The sequence below is a fragment of the Acanthopagrus latus genome, chromosome 9 (genome assembly GCF_904848185.1).
Source record: "Acanthopagrus latus isolate v.2019 chromosome 9, fAcaLat1.1, whole genome shotgun sequence".
Classification (NCBI taxonomy): Eukaryota; Metazoa; Chordata; class Actinopteri; order Spariformes; family Sparidae; genus Acanthopagrus; species Acanthopagrus latus.
Genome location: NC_051047.1, coordinates 14,264,525 through 14,281,482, shown reverse-complemented (window position 1 = coordinate 14,281,482; position 16,958 = coordinate 14,264,525). Strand labels below are relative to the sequence as shown.

Sequence of the window (16,958 nt, the reverse complement as noted above, 5' to 3'; positions counted from 1 at the left end):
TCTGCTGTTTTTCAGTGATTAAAATATTCAAAAAGAAAATTTTAATTAAAAAAATGAATAAATGGAAATTCAGTCAGATTAGGGGGTAAATAAGGGATCCATGAGTAGAAAATTAATTTGTGAGGCTGTGAATACTGCTTCCCTTTTTATCTCTACGTTGCAGTTATACTTTTTTTTTGTTTAGAAAACTAAAATCAGGATGGCCATTTTGAGTCCCCCAACTATCATCTGGGTAAGTCACAAGCAAAATACCAGGCCCGTGTTTGAAAATACACTTTAGTCACAACACAATGTTGAGTACATTTTGAATTCTGAGTGTTACATCGTACACTACATAGTGCGTTTGAAGATTCACACAAGGCATGGGACCAAATTAAAGTTTCACGTCACGATTATCTCGGGCAAAACAATCATGATTCACGATAGTGCTCCATCGAAATATACTTAATAAACTCCTCTCAGTTGCACTGAAACATACTGGACAAACACATCCTTTAGCCTTTGTTAGGTCACTCGTGTGAGGATCATCACAATGACCGCGGTGACGGAAATTCACCACGATCAATTAATCCTGTGAGTTTTTAGCCCAGTCCCGATAAAATCTTCTATCCTCCTCTCTGTAATTCCCACAATAGAACAAAAAAAGGTTCATCGTTCACGGCAGGTACGCTACTTTGTGTGAACATCCCACAATGCAACGTGTCATAGAAATACACCAGATCAGGGATGAGGCTATGAATGGTTCATAAATGAGCTCACTACAAAACTATTTAGTATCTGTTATATAAGGTGTTTTGACTTTCCCTACTATGATGTGTCCAAGAACTTTTTCAGGAAAGAGGGCCTATTTGCACAACAAGCCGATATCGGTGAAAGAAAACATGCAATAAAAACAGCTGAATGGATCCGTGCAGGCGGGGAGGGGAGCCAGCAACTGTTAATAAGTAAGCAACATCTCTCACTTGAAGCTCTCTATCATTCAAACAGGCCTCTCCCCATTATGTATTATACATTCATTCACCACTTAGCCTCCCTCCTCTAGAGGGACGGTTTGAACGGTCTTTCTGTGGAGGGGAAAAAAAAAAAAAAAAAGGAGAAGATGTCGAAGTGATAACAGAAAAAAAAGCACCAGAACGAGAGATGACGATAATGAGAAAGCAGCTGACATCCTCTAAACTGGATGACCTCTGTTTTTCCTTTCAAACGCCGAGGATAAAAAGTCCAAAGGACGTCACGGCGGATTCCAGTCCTGAGCTCATCTGTTCCCATGAAATATTGAAGTACGTGATAGCAGAACCACAAAGGACTTCTCTCATTCTGTCACAATTGGAGCGGATGAAGGAGGGAGGAGAGGAAAAAAAGGAAGTGAGAGCGATGAGAGGAAACCGAGGGAGACAAAAGGGTGTGAGTGACGTTTTGTTTTGTTTTTTTGTTTTTTTTTTTTAAAGTGTACATTTTAAATGAATGGTTAACGCGGGCCGGGCGACGCTGAATCGTGAGCCTTCTCCTCTACTTGAATTAGCCACACTGTTCATTTATATGCTAATAGGACAGGGTTAGTTCAACCCCAGTATCAACAGGAGCCATTATGATATTCCAAGCAAACATTTGTCAGCTTACTGTGTTGTCAGCGCCGCGATAATGAAGCCGCTGGAACATACCCTGCTAAGCCTCAGCTCAGCTGTTCCCTCAAAACGTCTTTAATTACGACTTCATGCAAACCCAGTCACCTGGTAAAATGTCTCTCTCAACCAATTAGCACCAAATCTATCGCCTCTGTAATTACATTGATTTGAGGGCAGCCTGAGCTATTTGTTTTCTTGCTCACATGCAGCAGACATCCAGGCACCACACGCTTGCCTTCAGGCTCTACGACACAAACTCGCTTCATTTTACTTTTAATGTAAAGTAGGATGTATGGTTTTGTTTTTGGTTTTTTTTGTCTTTAAAAAGGCAAGAAAGGAAATCAAGAGATGTAAGTAATATTTTGACATTTTGAGAAACGTGCTTATTTCATTTCTTGCCGAGAGTAAGATGAGAAGATCAACACCAATCTCATATCTGTCTGTTAGATGTGTCTCAGCCAGCAGAATACTGTAAGACAGGAGAAAATCAACACTGCAGGAGGTCAGTGTGTCCAGATAGGAAATTGTGCGCCAACAAAAATGTTTTTTTTTTCAGAGGTCCTGCCAGGCAGATCTTTTGGTTTTCATGCCACTGTCCCTGTCGTTCACTATCCCAAAACCCAAACAGTCTGACAAATGTCCTAACTGACACAAAGCCCATTCGTCCGAAGGCACGTTATCCCAATAAAAAAACAAATGCCCATTGCTCTGAATATACACGCTCTTCCAGCAGTTGTTCTCTCAGTGACTGAATCTGCGAGGGTTATGCCTTTAAGAGGCTTTTCTGGCCTTACACCAAACGACAGACCCTAACCCCGACCTGACACAAGATATTAAGGTCAGAATACTCCAGTGTGTATTTTTGGAACAATGGGCCTTACAAGCAATTTGCTTTTCAGGATAACAGGCTGTCAGACAAATGGACTATCAGCCTAATGTGATGTTTTTCGGGATATTGGGGTTTTGGAATAATGGGAAGGTGGAACAATGGGCGGTCCCTGAATATTTTGGCTTTGGAAAGAGCCAGGCGAGGTGTTTCCCCCTGTTTCCAGTCGTTGTGTTAAGCTACGCTAACTTGCTCCTGGATGCAGTTTTACATTAATGGTAAAGACAAGAGTGTGGTATCAATCTTCTCTTCTAACTCTCAGTATAAAAAGCTTATTTCCCAAAATGTTGAACTAATCCTTTATGAGTTCTACCTTCCACTGTTCCATCTGCAGGATAGGAAACCATCTGGCATGTCGTGGCAGGAACAGGACAGGTTGGTGCTGACGACGACCTCATCCCACTACAGTTTACGGTGCCATTGCATTGCTCTTGACAGGTGTCTACTATTTTGTCCACCCTATTTATATCAGTTTAACCTAGAAAACGCCAACGCCTCTCTGCAGAATGTCCAGTTGTTGCATTAGACTTCATTAGCTTCATGCAGGTTACTGTACAGAGGAATAACACACGGGTCTTCACGGTCACCACATTCATTATAAAGAGAAGCCTCATCCGAGGAGGGATCGAAGCACAACACGCAGCGGCAGCAAAAAGATTAAAAACCTTGCGGTGTCTTGAAGGGAGGAGGCTCGTTAAAGGGTTAAACTTGGTTGTAGCCAGGGTTTGAATGTGTCGCACAAATAACAACATGCAGCGTTAGGCATTAGCAGAACCTTCATGGTAACTGCATTGCAGCAGATATTGGAAGATAACAGTGCACCTCGCTCTGCAGGATCATAACAGCGTGGTTGAAGTGGTGGTGCTCCAGCGTAGCAGAGGTCCCATAAAGCAGAGCGAGGGCTGAGCCCGTCCTGACACACACACACACACACACACACACACAAACACAAACACAGGGATCAAGAAGAGGGATAACATCATCAGCATTCAACACATACTTGAGAAACAAAGTCTGCTGTTGTTGAATCTGCCATAATTCCCTCACTCTGCACTCTGTTGCCAATTTATTGCTCGACAATAAGAGAAACCTGAGAGCCATAACCTAATCTGCAGCTGAGGTTCAATTGTTCAACATTGAATACGATCAGCGTTTAATGTGGAGGGAAAAATACAGACAAACTGAGCCCGGCGTGCCGGAGGTGGTAAAGAAAAATGAAAGTGGTAAAGTTAGCACGCTGAATGGTAGGACAGCATTATCTTTTTTTCTTTTAACGTAACAGCTCTGTGCTTCAGCATGTTAGATCTGAAATAAAACACAAGATTAAAGTGCTGACTTTTAGCTGCAGAGGGTGTCTCGCTGGCCTCTTCATAAATAGATAACAGTTCTGGATAATGATCCTAAACACCGCGGTGGATGGAAGGCAAACAAATAAATGGAGAGGTGAAGATAGCTGCAGCACAGGTGTGAAGGAACAACAGCGCGGATGTTCAGAGATCACAGAGGATTTGACATCAGTTAAAACATGTGATGTGTTTGTTTCATCTGTTGACTTGTTGAATTATTTTCTTGGATATTAAAGTACAAAAATGATATAATCATGCCACGGATGTAAACACACTTATATAAAAGCACAGGAGCCTGCACTATAAGCTCACAGTCACTCACATTATCATTTGAATTCTGTGAATGAGCCTTCCCTTTACTGTTGGTTGTAAAAATAATGAATTAAGAATGTTTTAGGTTGATTCAGCTCATGACTGTCGTTTTTTTTGTTTTTTTTTTACTATGATAACCTTTGCGAGTGCAGAGAACACCAAGTTTAAGCGGTTGAATGTACTCACAGATCTAAATGTGCTCAGAGTCAGCAGTGTTTACAGGCTCTTCGTTAAGCAGACCCTTATATAAGCCTTATACAACTTGCCACTTGACTCTTGCTGATCCGGGCTGGACTACTGCAGACTGCTGCAGGTGGGAAAACACACTATAAGCAGTGTGTAGGAGGGAGAGTATGTGTGTGTGTGTGTGTGTGTGTGTGTGTGTGTGTGTGTGTGTGTGTGTGTGTGTGTACAGCTGAGACGGACGGGTAAAGAGCAAACACTTACTTGGCCTGAAAAGCATTGTTGGTGCCCCTGTGGTCCAAGTCGTGGCACACACAACCTACAATAAGCGCTAAGATCTCCACCTCCGTCAGAGTCTCCTGGAAGCCTGCCGTCTAATTGGCAACAGATGACAAGACAAACACACACACACGTCCGATTAAATAAAACAAAAACAAAACAAAAAAAAAAACACTCTGACTGCGGCAGCATCCTAAAATAAACAGTATCTCCCTCTATAGCCAGTGGGACTGCAATCACAGAGTCACACAGAGAGCTTTATGGGCTGGACGAATGGGTTCTGGAGGCCATGTGCTGAGTGAGTCACTATAGGTCATTGTGGGGATAGCGGCAAAGATAGCACGGCCCTCGGCCCACTCATTAAAACACATGGCCGGAGAGCGGAGGTGCCCAGAACGGCTTACACACTTCTATTCCATTTCCTTCTGCCAACGATCAATTCAGATGGGACACCGTTCATTAATGCTGCGCTTGATTAAATGAACTACGCGGCGGTGTTCGTATATGAGCGTGTGTGTTTGTGTGTGTGTGTGTGTGTGTGTGTGTGTTGCCCCAAGGACCTGGTAAAGTAAAGGCCCGCTGGGACCGCGTGAAGTATTTCTCTCAGGGTCTCTGTTCAAACAAACATCTCTGGTTCGGCTGATTGTATAGTCAATTCAAGTCATAATCTGAATATCAACGATTTTAACAGAGGTCCAACAGAAAATGAAGTATCTTTTCCCTTCAATTACATCAAGAGTTCAACCAACATGACAGTTGGCTCAGCTGTGCTTGGCTAGCAACGTCCAATCACACACAGGCGTACATCGATGTCATTATAACCTGAGAGACTGAATCATTGAGATCATTTAGTTAAAGCAGCAATATAGAACTTTTTTATCGTTACAACATTAACGTCAAAAAGCTGTATCATCACCTCCTGTCATTAAGATTTTGATCTGACTAGTGCATGACCAATCTCAGATTATTCATCGGGTAGGAAAGAAGTAGTTCTGTCATATACTTTTGTGTTCATTGTTTTCTAAAAACAACTTTATGAGGGATTCTATCGGTCATGGATTCATCTGTGAAGCTGAGAGGGAAGATCTCTCTTACTATTTTACACTTAACTGCGAGCAACATAAACAACACATATTTGTAGCCTACTAAAGAACAGTATTTGAGTACATCCACTCAGTTACATTCGATCAGTGCCAGCACCCTCCTTGTGTTCTCAGATTTGGTGTGTCAGTTAAAATCAGTTTGTTTGAGAGCTTTTCCCGCCCGATCCCAGTGTATGAGCATTTGCTATAAATGGTCGATTCCTTGGCCGCACACCAACAGTTGTAGCTGCAGGATCTTTACCGTAAGCATGGCGAACATGCACTGACAGACGTTGAAGGCGTGCCTCCAGTTGTGATAGAGAACCATCCTGTAGTTTTTTCTGACAGTCAGCAGCCATCTGCACAGCGTCTGGAGGGGAAACACAGACACGAGGACGAGCACACGGGTCAGCCGAGTCGTCGCGAGGACACGTCAGGACTCGGCCAGCGAAGGAGCAGCGTTCACAGCGAAGGAACAAACAAAGTCGGTCTCTCACCTCGTAGTCGATCTTGAATTTTTGCACCATTCCCAACTCCATGAACATCCTCAGGGCGGCCGTGATCATGGCGTCGACGTCCAGAGAGAAGTCGTCAAAGGAGAGCTTATCGATGCCCAGCTCGCAGACCAGGGGGATGTTGGCGGCCTGTTTGATTGTGGTGGGAGGGAAACGTTGAGGAGGAGAGAGTGACTTTAAAGAGCGGGAGACAGGCGGCGGAGGTCAGAGAACGCAGTGCCATTTTTAGATGATACATGGAAATTACGGAGACATGCTAATTAACACTCTGTGGACTCATTCGGAGAGGGTTAAGATTAATGAGGGAGCTTCACCGAAGGATCTCACCGTTGTTTACTTTCAGAGCACATTGACACAGCAGCCATCGTCAACTGCTTTTTTTTTTTTTTTCTCCCCATTACCCCGTTATTATTCAAACGATAACAAAAAATCTACGCGATTCCAATTAACCGTATTCACGCTAATGCATCCACGTCTCCTATCTTGAGCCTTAATGAGCAGACAAGCGGAGAGGGTCTTATCGGCCTGTAGTCAGCATTTATAACATGACCGTTTTTCAAGAAATCCGCGTTACAGCGTCAGAACAGCCACATTTCTGTTCTCCCCCCCTCTTCCAGAGCTGCACCACATGTTGTTTGCCTGTCAGGTCAGCAGGTTATTCTCCACTCTCTTAATTCCCCCCCCCCGGGTTACAAAATGTCAGCTAGGGTTTGTTTGCTGCTGCCATTTGCACTCCGGTAGGAAATCCCAGTCAACTGTACTCTGTAAAGCTCCTTATGTAGAGCAGTTATGAAAGGAAGAAAGTGGGGGGAGACAGGAAGGAGAGCACGGTGCTGGATGAAGAAGAAGGAGAAGGAGGTGTGTGTGTGTGTGTGGAGGGGGGGGCTGAAAGATCACACAGGCACACTGGAAAGCGGGGTTCCTACTCTGCAGCCACAGGGGAAAATCCTACACATGAAAGTGTAGGAAAATAGGTCATATCTATATTTCACAAATGTCAATGCCAATTAAAAATGTAGATATTTTCATTTTTTCGTCATAAATAATGCATTGAGAATGATTGCCTATTGATTGGAGTAATCCATTTCAAATACCACAATTAGTTTGTTTTCTTTGGGGAATTTTCAGCCCATATTTATGCTTCCGCAGTCTTGAAACCACGGATGCCAGTGATTCCTCTCTGTTGCCATATTTTATTTTATTTTTTTTCCCCCATTACAGTTGATGGAAGGGTGTTATTTAATTAGAAAGAGATATCTTATGATCAGGCCCGTGAGAAAACCGTACCTATTATGAGCTAAATTTCCAAGATTTTACCTTCCCGTGATTTCTAAGACACCGGGGAATCTAAGTCTTGTATCACCCTCCTGTTTAATGGAGGGCTTTAGCTGAAACGTAATGGGCTTTTAATAGTTTTGTTTTCACTGATATTTCTTAAATGAACTCAATATAACGCTTAGACAGTAACAAACCCATCCATAGAAGAAGGAAAACAATGAAATTATATTTTAGCAATTACCTGCGACACCAGAGCAAACCTGATAATCACAAATTGTAATCCACACCGACAGTGTGAGTAGACTACAAATACAATAGAGGCTGACTGTCTTTTTTCCATTTGTCTACGTTTGGAAGGCAACGACAAACGACCTATTTTGTCATTGAGGTATGAAGACTTGTTGGAGTATTCACGGGAACTGAGGGGTAAGTAACAACTCCACATCCTCCGCCGTCCTCTGCTTTGATGAAAAGTAGAAACACAGTTCCTGCAATCAGCTTGTAGCCGTCTCTTTATTCATCTTAACATAAGGATGACATATAACCCTATGATCTTAGACTTGGAAAATGCTAGTGTTATCTCTAATTTTTCTTGCTGTCAGTGAATCAGAACCGACAGTGTAATGCAGACAAATAAAATAACTCAGAATACTTCCGTCCTCTGTCTGTGACACGCAGCTCCAAGCCACTTCATTCATATTCAAGACAAATAAGTCATTTCCTTCTGCATGGAACTTAAAAAAAGGTCTGTGGTCAGCACAAACGTAAGATATTTTCATGTTTGTCAGTAAATGCCCCAAATTTCAATTTGAAGCATAAACATGTTTCAAATAAGGCGCTTGCTAACAAGTCAAAATCCAATTAAAAAATCCCAGAGGTGTTTTGTTGAGCAGACCAGGGCGATGCTACATGTAGCTCATGGGTTAGCCTATAACAGCACGTCATCCCTGCTTCCCTCTGTTGCACTGATTGATCTTTTTATTTGCTTGAACAATACCTGCGTCTCTTTGAAAACTGGAAACCATTGCCTTCAGTGGAGGCCAAGTTTCGTTTTACTTTTATTCCACTGCTGAGAAAAATAAAACCGGGGAGAAAATATAGACCCCAGGAATATTATTTATCCCCACTTCATGTTGAATATGGCCGGTTTTATCTTTTAAAAGCATTGTTACTACTGTCAAAGGATATGCTTTAAGAACAAGTAATGTCTCACATGAGTTGTGACTTTAATATCTGTACAGGGCTCAGAGTTAAAAAAAAAAAGTGTTTGCTGAGATAAACGTAACAATAACAGCTGTGAATATCTGTTACCTTGAATTTGTCAACTTCGGTCTTGGAGCAAGTGGCATGGTAAGACAGCACCTGCAGAAATAACAACACAGTGTCACTCAGTGTATTTTTTTTCCAATCATTAAATATGCCCAGCAGGGCTCTTAAGAGAAGCGCAACGGCGGCTACGGCTTGTAAATACCGCGCATCCGTATTACAGCATTACATCCAACGGATCCTCCAGATGAGGAAGTGAACACTCGCCTCTGGTACAGTCTACAAGAGCAGCGGTGTCAGCCCTGATTCCATCGCCGTGTTCCCTTCATTTCCTGAGAGAAATACCTCGCTCAGACCTGCAGTTGCTTATTTGATCATAAATGCTCATGTTTATTCAGTGCTGCCAGGAGAAATGCATCTACATATTAGTTCATTTCTGCGCCTTCTCTTTTAAATGCCCCCATCTCCCCGTGTTCTCTCTGCCTTTCCTTGCTTTGAAACAATGTGGTGCTAACTACTATAATGCACCTGAAAGCTCCCCATTGTAATCTAAGGACATACTGCAAAGGCTGAGTAGTGCTGAATGGCTACACACTGCGGGGCAGATGAGGGATTGCTTTTCACTGCCTCTCATTAATTTTCAATAAAAAAACCCTTTGTTAGAATGTTATCTGCAAAGAGAGTTCAGCACTTTTTTTTTCCTCACATGTACATTCTTGTGGAAATATGAAACTAAAAAAAAAAAGGAGCCAAGCGCAAAGACCCCCGAGAGGGAATAATCATGGTTTTTATATTAGCCGTGCAGCGGTCGTCGTTTTCACTGACTTCTGGGTAAACGTTACGGCACAGAGCATATGTTGACTGGAAAAGGAAAATAAAGATGCCATTATAGCTAATGGAATAGAAGAACAGATAGGACGCACGGGGGAAATATCATCTGAGGGAGGGCATCAAAGCTAACGCAATGAGCAGCCAGGCAGGACAAAAAGGAAACCGAAGTTTAAAGCAGGAGCACAATCAACTTATTTCAACACCCTGAAGCAGCATCACAGTCAACATAGAGATGTCTATGCAAATATAAGCAGATAAAAAACATTTATTTTTCAGAACATTTTTTTTTTTTCACTGCCAAATCCTGATATGAAGCAGGAATTCAAATAAGACTTGGTGTCCTTACGTCCAAAGCCACCGACTGCTTGGCCCAGGACTTCTTCACCTGGTCGTACATGATGGTGTTGTTGATGCCGAGCCCACAAAAGATCACAAACGCCTAAGAAAAGAGTAAAAACAGAAGACACACTGTCGAGTAACAGTTTCCAATACACCCACAGTCTAGTGTATGTTGAGAATTATTTAGAAGCTAGGTATCGACCTATGTGGTTTTTCCAGGCTGTTACAGATTATTAGAAATCAAGGAGAGTTTCAACGGATATTTAGAACTGGCACAGACCTTTATTTGCACTGAGATGGAAGATTTTAGTGCTTATCATAGATTTAGAGCAACCACTTGTGGGATGTAACTAAGTACAATTGACTCATTCACTGCTCTTGAGTATTTCCATTTTCCGCGACTTTACACGAACACTCTGCTACATTTCTGAGGCAAATACTTTCACTCCACTACATTTATCTGATAACTTTACTCACTGGCTACCTTTCAGATTCAGATTTCTAACTTATCTTATCAGCAATCTGGCAAAAAGACATCAGTTCCAGTAACTGGAAAAATGTTGATAAAACTCAAGGGTGATACCTCAAAGAGACGCTGGTCTGCGTCATCGAATGGTTTCCCATCAAGCCTGTTCAGCACTTGGGCGACACCTGTAACACAAGGTCAGTTTATATATACAAAAAGAGCTTAACGTTGTTTTTAAAAGCTTGATATTGGCGCGGCTCCACAGCACATAACCGTCTGCAATTAAAAGAGGCTCAAACCCACACACTCTGTCATCGACTCACATGCATTATTAATGGGACTTAGGCAGAGACACAACACCCTATCGCATTAACAGCAGTATATTCAACAACAGTATTTATTTATTCATCTATTAACATCATAATAAACACATTTAAAAGCCAAAGCAAAGGGGAACAAAACCAAAAAGTGCAAAAAAAAAAACCCCAGTGTATCAAGAACGATAAATCTGCAAATGATTATAAACAACAAGAGCCCACAGACTGTGCGCTAACACTTTTAGCTTAGCAGCTACAGACAATATTTCAGTTTTTAGAGAATGTACATGAAATCTTTTCAGATCAGTTTGGGATCCATTTGAAGTTATTTTTTCAGTTGATTTTGAAGTCCCCATCTACCTCAGTTTTTTCTGGGAGCATGCTGCCACACTGTTTCACCGTGAAGCTCCAGGATTGTTTTGCGGACTCACCCGATTTCTATCAGCATGAGAATGATGAGTAAATAACAACTGAACTGACATTTGTGGGCGGACTATTCCTTTAACTTCTTTTTAGAAACAGTTTTGCATGTCTGATGGCAAGCGGTTTCATTCGCCCGTATGTAACAGTTCATTGCCTGAAAAACAAATTCTTGATCAATGTCTGGTATTAAAATAATGGCAATTTCAACTACGTTTCACTGCTATATGTTAAAAACCTCAGTAGGCTTGATGAAGACAGTTTAAGACTATGTGTATCATAATGTAACAAGGTGATACAAATTGGCAAAAATGTAGCACTGTGGACATTTTAATTAATGTTATCTTTGACAGGGCATCCGGTTATTATCCACAATGCTTTTTCATTTGACAGCAGTTTTCCCTGTTTGGACGGCTTCTCTCAGCTTCTAATTAAAAAACAGAGAAAGCCTTTGTTGATAAAAGCGTAAACATTTAATTGATCGAGACTTCAACTGCCACCGAGAAATTACCCAAAAAAGTAATTACACAATACATTACCATATTTATTTATCTCTAGGAGGTCAAGCAAAACCCGCCACAGAAGTGACATTTTAATTCCAATGTATGGCTGGAGATCCAAAGAAGTGAACCGGGATTAAGAACAAGTTTCATTAAGGTGTCATTAAATCTAAAACACAGGGTTGATGTCCTCTCGGATCTGTTATCGCTCCCTCTGTAACGAGCATATCGTTGGCGGTGAGTTGCAGCCGTGGTGGCCCCGCGCATAAGCACCCCGAATGACTGCTCAGAGCCCTGTGGCGACCACATCATCTTTAACTACACCACATTCCCATTGTCTCAAGTGTTATTTCACCAAAAACACATAATACCATAATAATTCACAGCTCCATTAGAAGTTTTACATCGATGGCCAATTGTGTTGTGTGATTTTTAAATCCTGCAACCTCCTCAGTTCAACGTTAAAGGTCCAGTGTTTAGGATCTAGAGGGAACTATAGGCAGAAATAGAATATAATATTCATGAATATGCTTTCATTTATATATAAATCAAGAATTATTCAGTTTTCATAGAATGAGTCTTTTATATCTACAGAGAGAGCGGGGGGTCCTCTACAGAGTTGACCTTGTTGTTAGGCCGTGTTTGTACAGTAGCCCATAGCAGACAAATTAAACACTGGCTCAAAATCCTGTCACCACTAACTGCGAGATAACCCATGACAAGGTGTCCGTGCTGACCAGCCCTACTTCTGAGCGACCAGTGCAAGCTGATCACGAGCTTCAAAATGAGCCGTCACAATCAAACTGTGGAATAATGGGGATTATGGAGCCCCTCGAAAATTAGATGATTCATCTCAAGGGGCTATGCTGAATAAATAAATTCAAATTCAAATAAATTTGGGAGTGTGATCATTAATTTGGAAATCAGCACGCTGTGATGACGTGTTTTTGGACTAGTCTGGTTATTTCTGTGTCATCACTGACATCTCCATTTTTTTCTGGGAGCAAAATGGTTATCCAGGCGAACATTCTTTTGGTATAAGGATTTCAAAAATCAGCTGCCTTTATTAAAACAACACTCATGGCATATGATAAAGAATATGCTCATGTGATTTTACTCACACTTCATATCAAACATTACAGGTCATTACTGTTAAACAGGATTTCTTCTGGTTATGTTTTGAAAGAGCTGGCTGTAACCTTGGCAGATGTCACAAAGACATCCTTGACTTGAGAATTTCATCTCCTGCTGCTTTGTTTGTGTAACGTTTTTTTTTTTTTGTTGTTTTTTTTTTTTTTTCACTCTGGAAATCCTCAGGTGCCACCCACACACACTGCATTTCTTTCTCCCCTCACACTTTCTGTTCTCCTTCCGCTTCCTTCTCCCCTCCCCAACAAACGCACTTACACCTACGCTTTAAAAAAAAAAGAAAAAAAGAAACATGGTCTTAACCGACCATCTGCGGCAGATATGCTGATCACTTTGCACTCGAATAAAACTAATGACTTCCTGCGTCAGACCTCAGTGGACCAAGTGGAGCTGCTACCGTTGCTCCTCGCTGCAATATCCAGCACCAAAACCAGACGAGAGATCAATGATTTATCAGAGTGTCAGTGTGGTGTTGGCCCGGGGCTGAAACACAAAGCACACAGAGGGAAGATGGGAACTCCACCTCTGAGTGTGGAGTGATGCTGCAGCGTGGATCTAATCACACACATGCAGCCTCAGCTGAACACATGCTCAAGCCCCTCTTTACCTTATTGTCCACTCTGCAAAAACAAAATGTTCTATACCTGCATTATGAGTGTGCGTGAACACAATTCATCACGGATGCACAAATGGTCAAAAGTATGTGGACACCCCTATCTTTAGGTTTGTTAATCCCATTAGCTCAAATAAAGGTCAATCTTAATGCTGCATCACACGGGGACATTTTATATCATTATGTACTTCCAACAGTTTGGGTAAGATCATTTCCTGCTAAACTAAGCAAAGTTTCTGACCACAGAGTGAGATCCATACGGAACGTTTGTGTGGAGGAACTTGACTGACGTGGACAGAGCCTGACCCCGACATCCTAAACCACACCTATTCAACTGGCAGCTCCTGGAACGATGCAGCCCTTTGACGACCGCATCATGGCCCTCTGATCATTTTGTTAGTGGACTAATTAGCCCATTGATTAGTTATGTCTGTTGGTAAGCACAAAAATACTCTTACCATTATGAGGTTTTAGCCCCCCTGAGTGTTTAAGTGGAGGGAATGTACGAGAATCAAACTAGAAACCTACTTCTAGATTAAGAACATGCATTTTTTTTCCTGTTTGTTCTGTTGAGGAAAGTAATAAACAAAGTGGGGAAAAAATAAGGTAGCGCAACATCCGTCCACCTGACACTTGTGATGAACTGAAAACTAGCGTCTGACCACACTAATGCTCCTCTGCGTGCAGCCAGGTTACTAAACCTTGTAAAAAGCAATCCCAGGAGGCTGGAGGCTGTTACTGCAACAGGTTAATATTCGCAGGTGCAGCAACATGGGTCTAATGGTCATGTTTACATACCTAATACACAACTTTTATCAGTTTCTAAAAACATATGCAAAGTTACATAATGATCATCAAATGCGTTTGAGAGAAAAGGAAGCTCGATATGGTAACTTACCAATGATTTGGTGGTTGCTGTTCCATATAGGGACACAAAGCACAGAGCGGATGTGAAAGTCTGAGAACTGGTCTGCCTGAGAAGAGTGGGAGTGTAAAAACAGAATCAAATGACAATTAGCTGCAATATCCCCCCCAAAAATACTTCCTCTTCTTTGGACTGTACTCTGGTTTTAGCTTTCAGTATAAATGGAACTGGGTATTGATCCTTCAACCCAACAAAACTTTTTCACGTCCTCCTGGGTTTTAGGAACTTTTGATGACGTTTTACAATCACACAGTTAATTTATCAACCAAGAAGATGACTGGCAAATTAATCAGTTCTGAAAATTATGAAGCGGGTTGCAGCTCCATTTGTTTATCATCTTCTTTAATCTGCTGGTTCTATATTTAAAATCGTAGTTTTGCATAAAGAGGAAGACTTTAAACATCTTCAGAAAACTGCTTTGCATATCTGATGCATTTGATTTGATTATATTCTTGAAAGTAAGATCGAAAGAATGATCCTGTTACTAGACTTGAGTGTAGTCTGAGCACAAGTATTGAAAGATTTTAAATGATACCCATCTCTCTTGTATGAAATTATATTTTCACCACTGGAGTATGAACTAAGAGCAAGGCTATACAGAAACATAGGATCTGCAGGATGTAGAGTACAGTAACAACTTTCAAAACTAAATGCAGGAATTTGTTGCCCTCTGGAAGCTTTTCCACCCAGTACACATTTTCTATTTTTCTGTCACTGCTGCTAAAGGTTGACCATGTCAACTTTTGCTGCCTGCAGCTGGATGCAGAGTGAATCGCTGTGCTAGCCGCTGTGGGATTTTGCTTAGACCTGTGCAGCGTCAGCAGCGGCCGCTGCTCTTAACACTTCCTGGTTTGAAAAGGCCTTTATCCCACAGAGATCAATTAACAGCTGACAAATGAGAAAAGGGGGTAGTATGCAATTTCTCATAATGTGGTAATAAAAGAAAAAAAATAACAATAATTAAAAAATAACAAACTAATTGAATTCAAATTTTTTTTTTTAAAAAAAAGGAAAGTCAGAGTCAGCTGGAATTTTACATTTGGTCTCGAAGAGATGACTTCAAAATGACTTTATTAGTTCTACTCACTGGCAGCCATTAAAATTTTCACACCTGCATGAGTCCTTAAGGTCGTGACAATCACATGAGAGTCCAATTAATCAAGGTGTAAATCATTAATAAATCATTTTGAACTGAATGTAACGGCAACATCCTAAACTGACAAGCAGCTGAGGGGCAGATGTAAAAGTTTGACATCGATGGTCTCCTTTATTTCTATCTACAAATCAAAACGCACACTAACAATGCTGTCCTGACGTCGCTTCCCAGGCGGCTTCACAGCCGTTAATTAACCCCGTGTCATGTCCCTCATCGACTCGCATGTGACATCAGTGTGTGAACATCCCACGGAGGTTTAGAGAGCCTGTGAGTCCACACATACCAGCGGCAAAACACCTTCAGAAGCGACCAGTAAGCCTCGTTTTGATCGACCTGAATGACAATTGCCGCTGGCATATTTCATACTGCCGCTTCTGTAACACTCGCTGAGATTATTTCACTTTGCCACATTCCCGGTGATGTCAAATTTGAACGGGGTGTTATTTTTCTGTGTACCTCAGCATCAAAGCGAGGATCCTGATAGGCATCGCTGATGTTCACGGGCAGTCCCGTGGAAGCTACCAGCTCTGCAATGCTGTTGTTGATGAGCCAGTCTGAGTAAGACGATTTCTCCATACTGTCTTTGAAACTACGGGTCAGAAAACAAGAAAGGGAAGATGACAAAAGGAACGCAACAGAACAAACAACAGTGGGAAAAAAATCTGTCACATTCACGTGCACACATTTGACCTGCGCGGCAAGTTCCAGCCTCATAGATAGAAATGTGCGGTTGCTATAGGGTGAGCGCCGATTTCTGGACCATTTAACAGATTTTTTCACGGACCAACGAGCTGATGAACTAACTGATGTAGAAAGAGCAATGAAAAAGAGTTCAACGGTGCCTCCACAAGTGTCGAAGACAGCCAGTTCATGAGTTATGAGGGGAGGTGGCATATGGTGTGAATCTGTTTAGAAGCTACACACCTTTAGAAGACATGAAGTGACACGAACAGAGTAATTAGCACACACACACGCACACACTCACACACACACGCTTGACCTCCATGCAACTCAGCCGACAGGAAACTGAAGGTTGTGGCTTAAAAAAAAAAATCCACAAACACACACAGCAAAAAAAAATTGTATTCAAGTAAATCTTTTTTTTTTTTTTTGTCTTTCACACCTGAACTGCAAGCTTGCAAAAGGCCTTTATTTCTTATTCCTCCTTACGGACTTCCTCTTTTGCATTGACTTGCATTTAATGAACTTCTCCTACAGTAGATATCAGTAAGCTTCTCCTACAGCTTATGAAGTAATTAAAAGTTAATTGTGTGATTGTCTTCCTTATTGCGCAAACGCCCCCACACTCTGCAATAGAAACACCTGCATCCCCGCACACACTTCCCATTCACATTAACCGCAGTCAGCAGTCGCTGACTTTTTGCCTTCAAACGCAACAGGGTAAACGCTCAGCGTGGCTCACTTTGTCTCTGGAATAAAGACGGAGAGACATCGATGTCAGATCTTCCA

General features: G+C 41.7%; 1 protein-coding gene across 3 annotated transcripts in view; it reads right to left on the bottom strand.

Moving 5' to 3' along the window:
- Nucleotides 1-16,958, bottom strand: part of pde11a (phosphodiesterase 11a) — a 40,053-nt gene that overhangs the window by 8,019 nt on the left and 15,076 nt on the right. For all 3 annotated transcript variants that reach the window (XM_037110846.1, XM_037110847.1, XM_037110848.1), the window contains 9 exons: nucleotides 15,945-16,077; nucleotides 14,306-14,381; nucleotides 10,526-10,593; nucleotides 9,950-10,042; nucleotides 8,818-8,868; nucleotides 6,211-6,357; nucleotides 5,976-6,083; nucleotides 4,617-4,726; nucleotides 3,334-3,424 (listed from right to left, as the gene is read on the bottom strand). In XM_037110846.1, coding sequence (XP_036966741.1) covers nucleotides 3,334-3,424; nucleotides 4,617-4,726; nucleotides 5,976-6,083; nucleotides 6,211-6,357; nucleotides 8,818-8,868; nucleotides 9,950-10,042; nucleotides 10,526-10,593; nucleotides 14,306-14,381; nucleotides 15,945-16,077 — 877 coding nt within the window. The remainder of the gene's footprint in view (nucleotides 1-3,333; nucleotides 3,425-4,616; nucleotides 4,727-5,975; nucleotides 6,084-6,210; nucleotides 6,358-8,817; nucleotides 8,869-9,949; nucleotides 10,043-10,525; nucleotides 10,594-14,305; nucleotides 14,382-15,944; nucleotides 16,078-16,958) is intronic.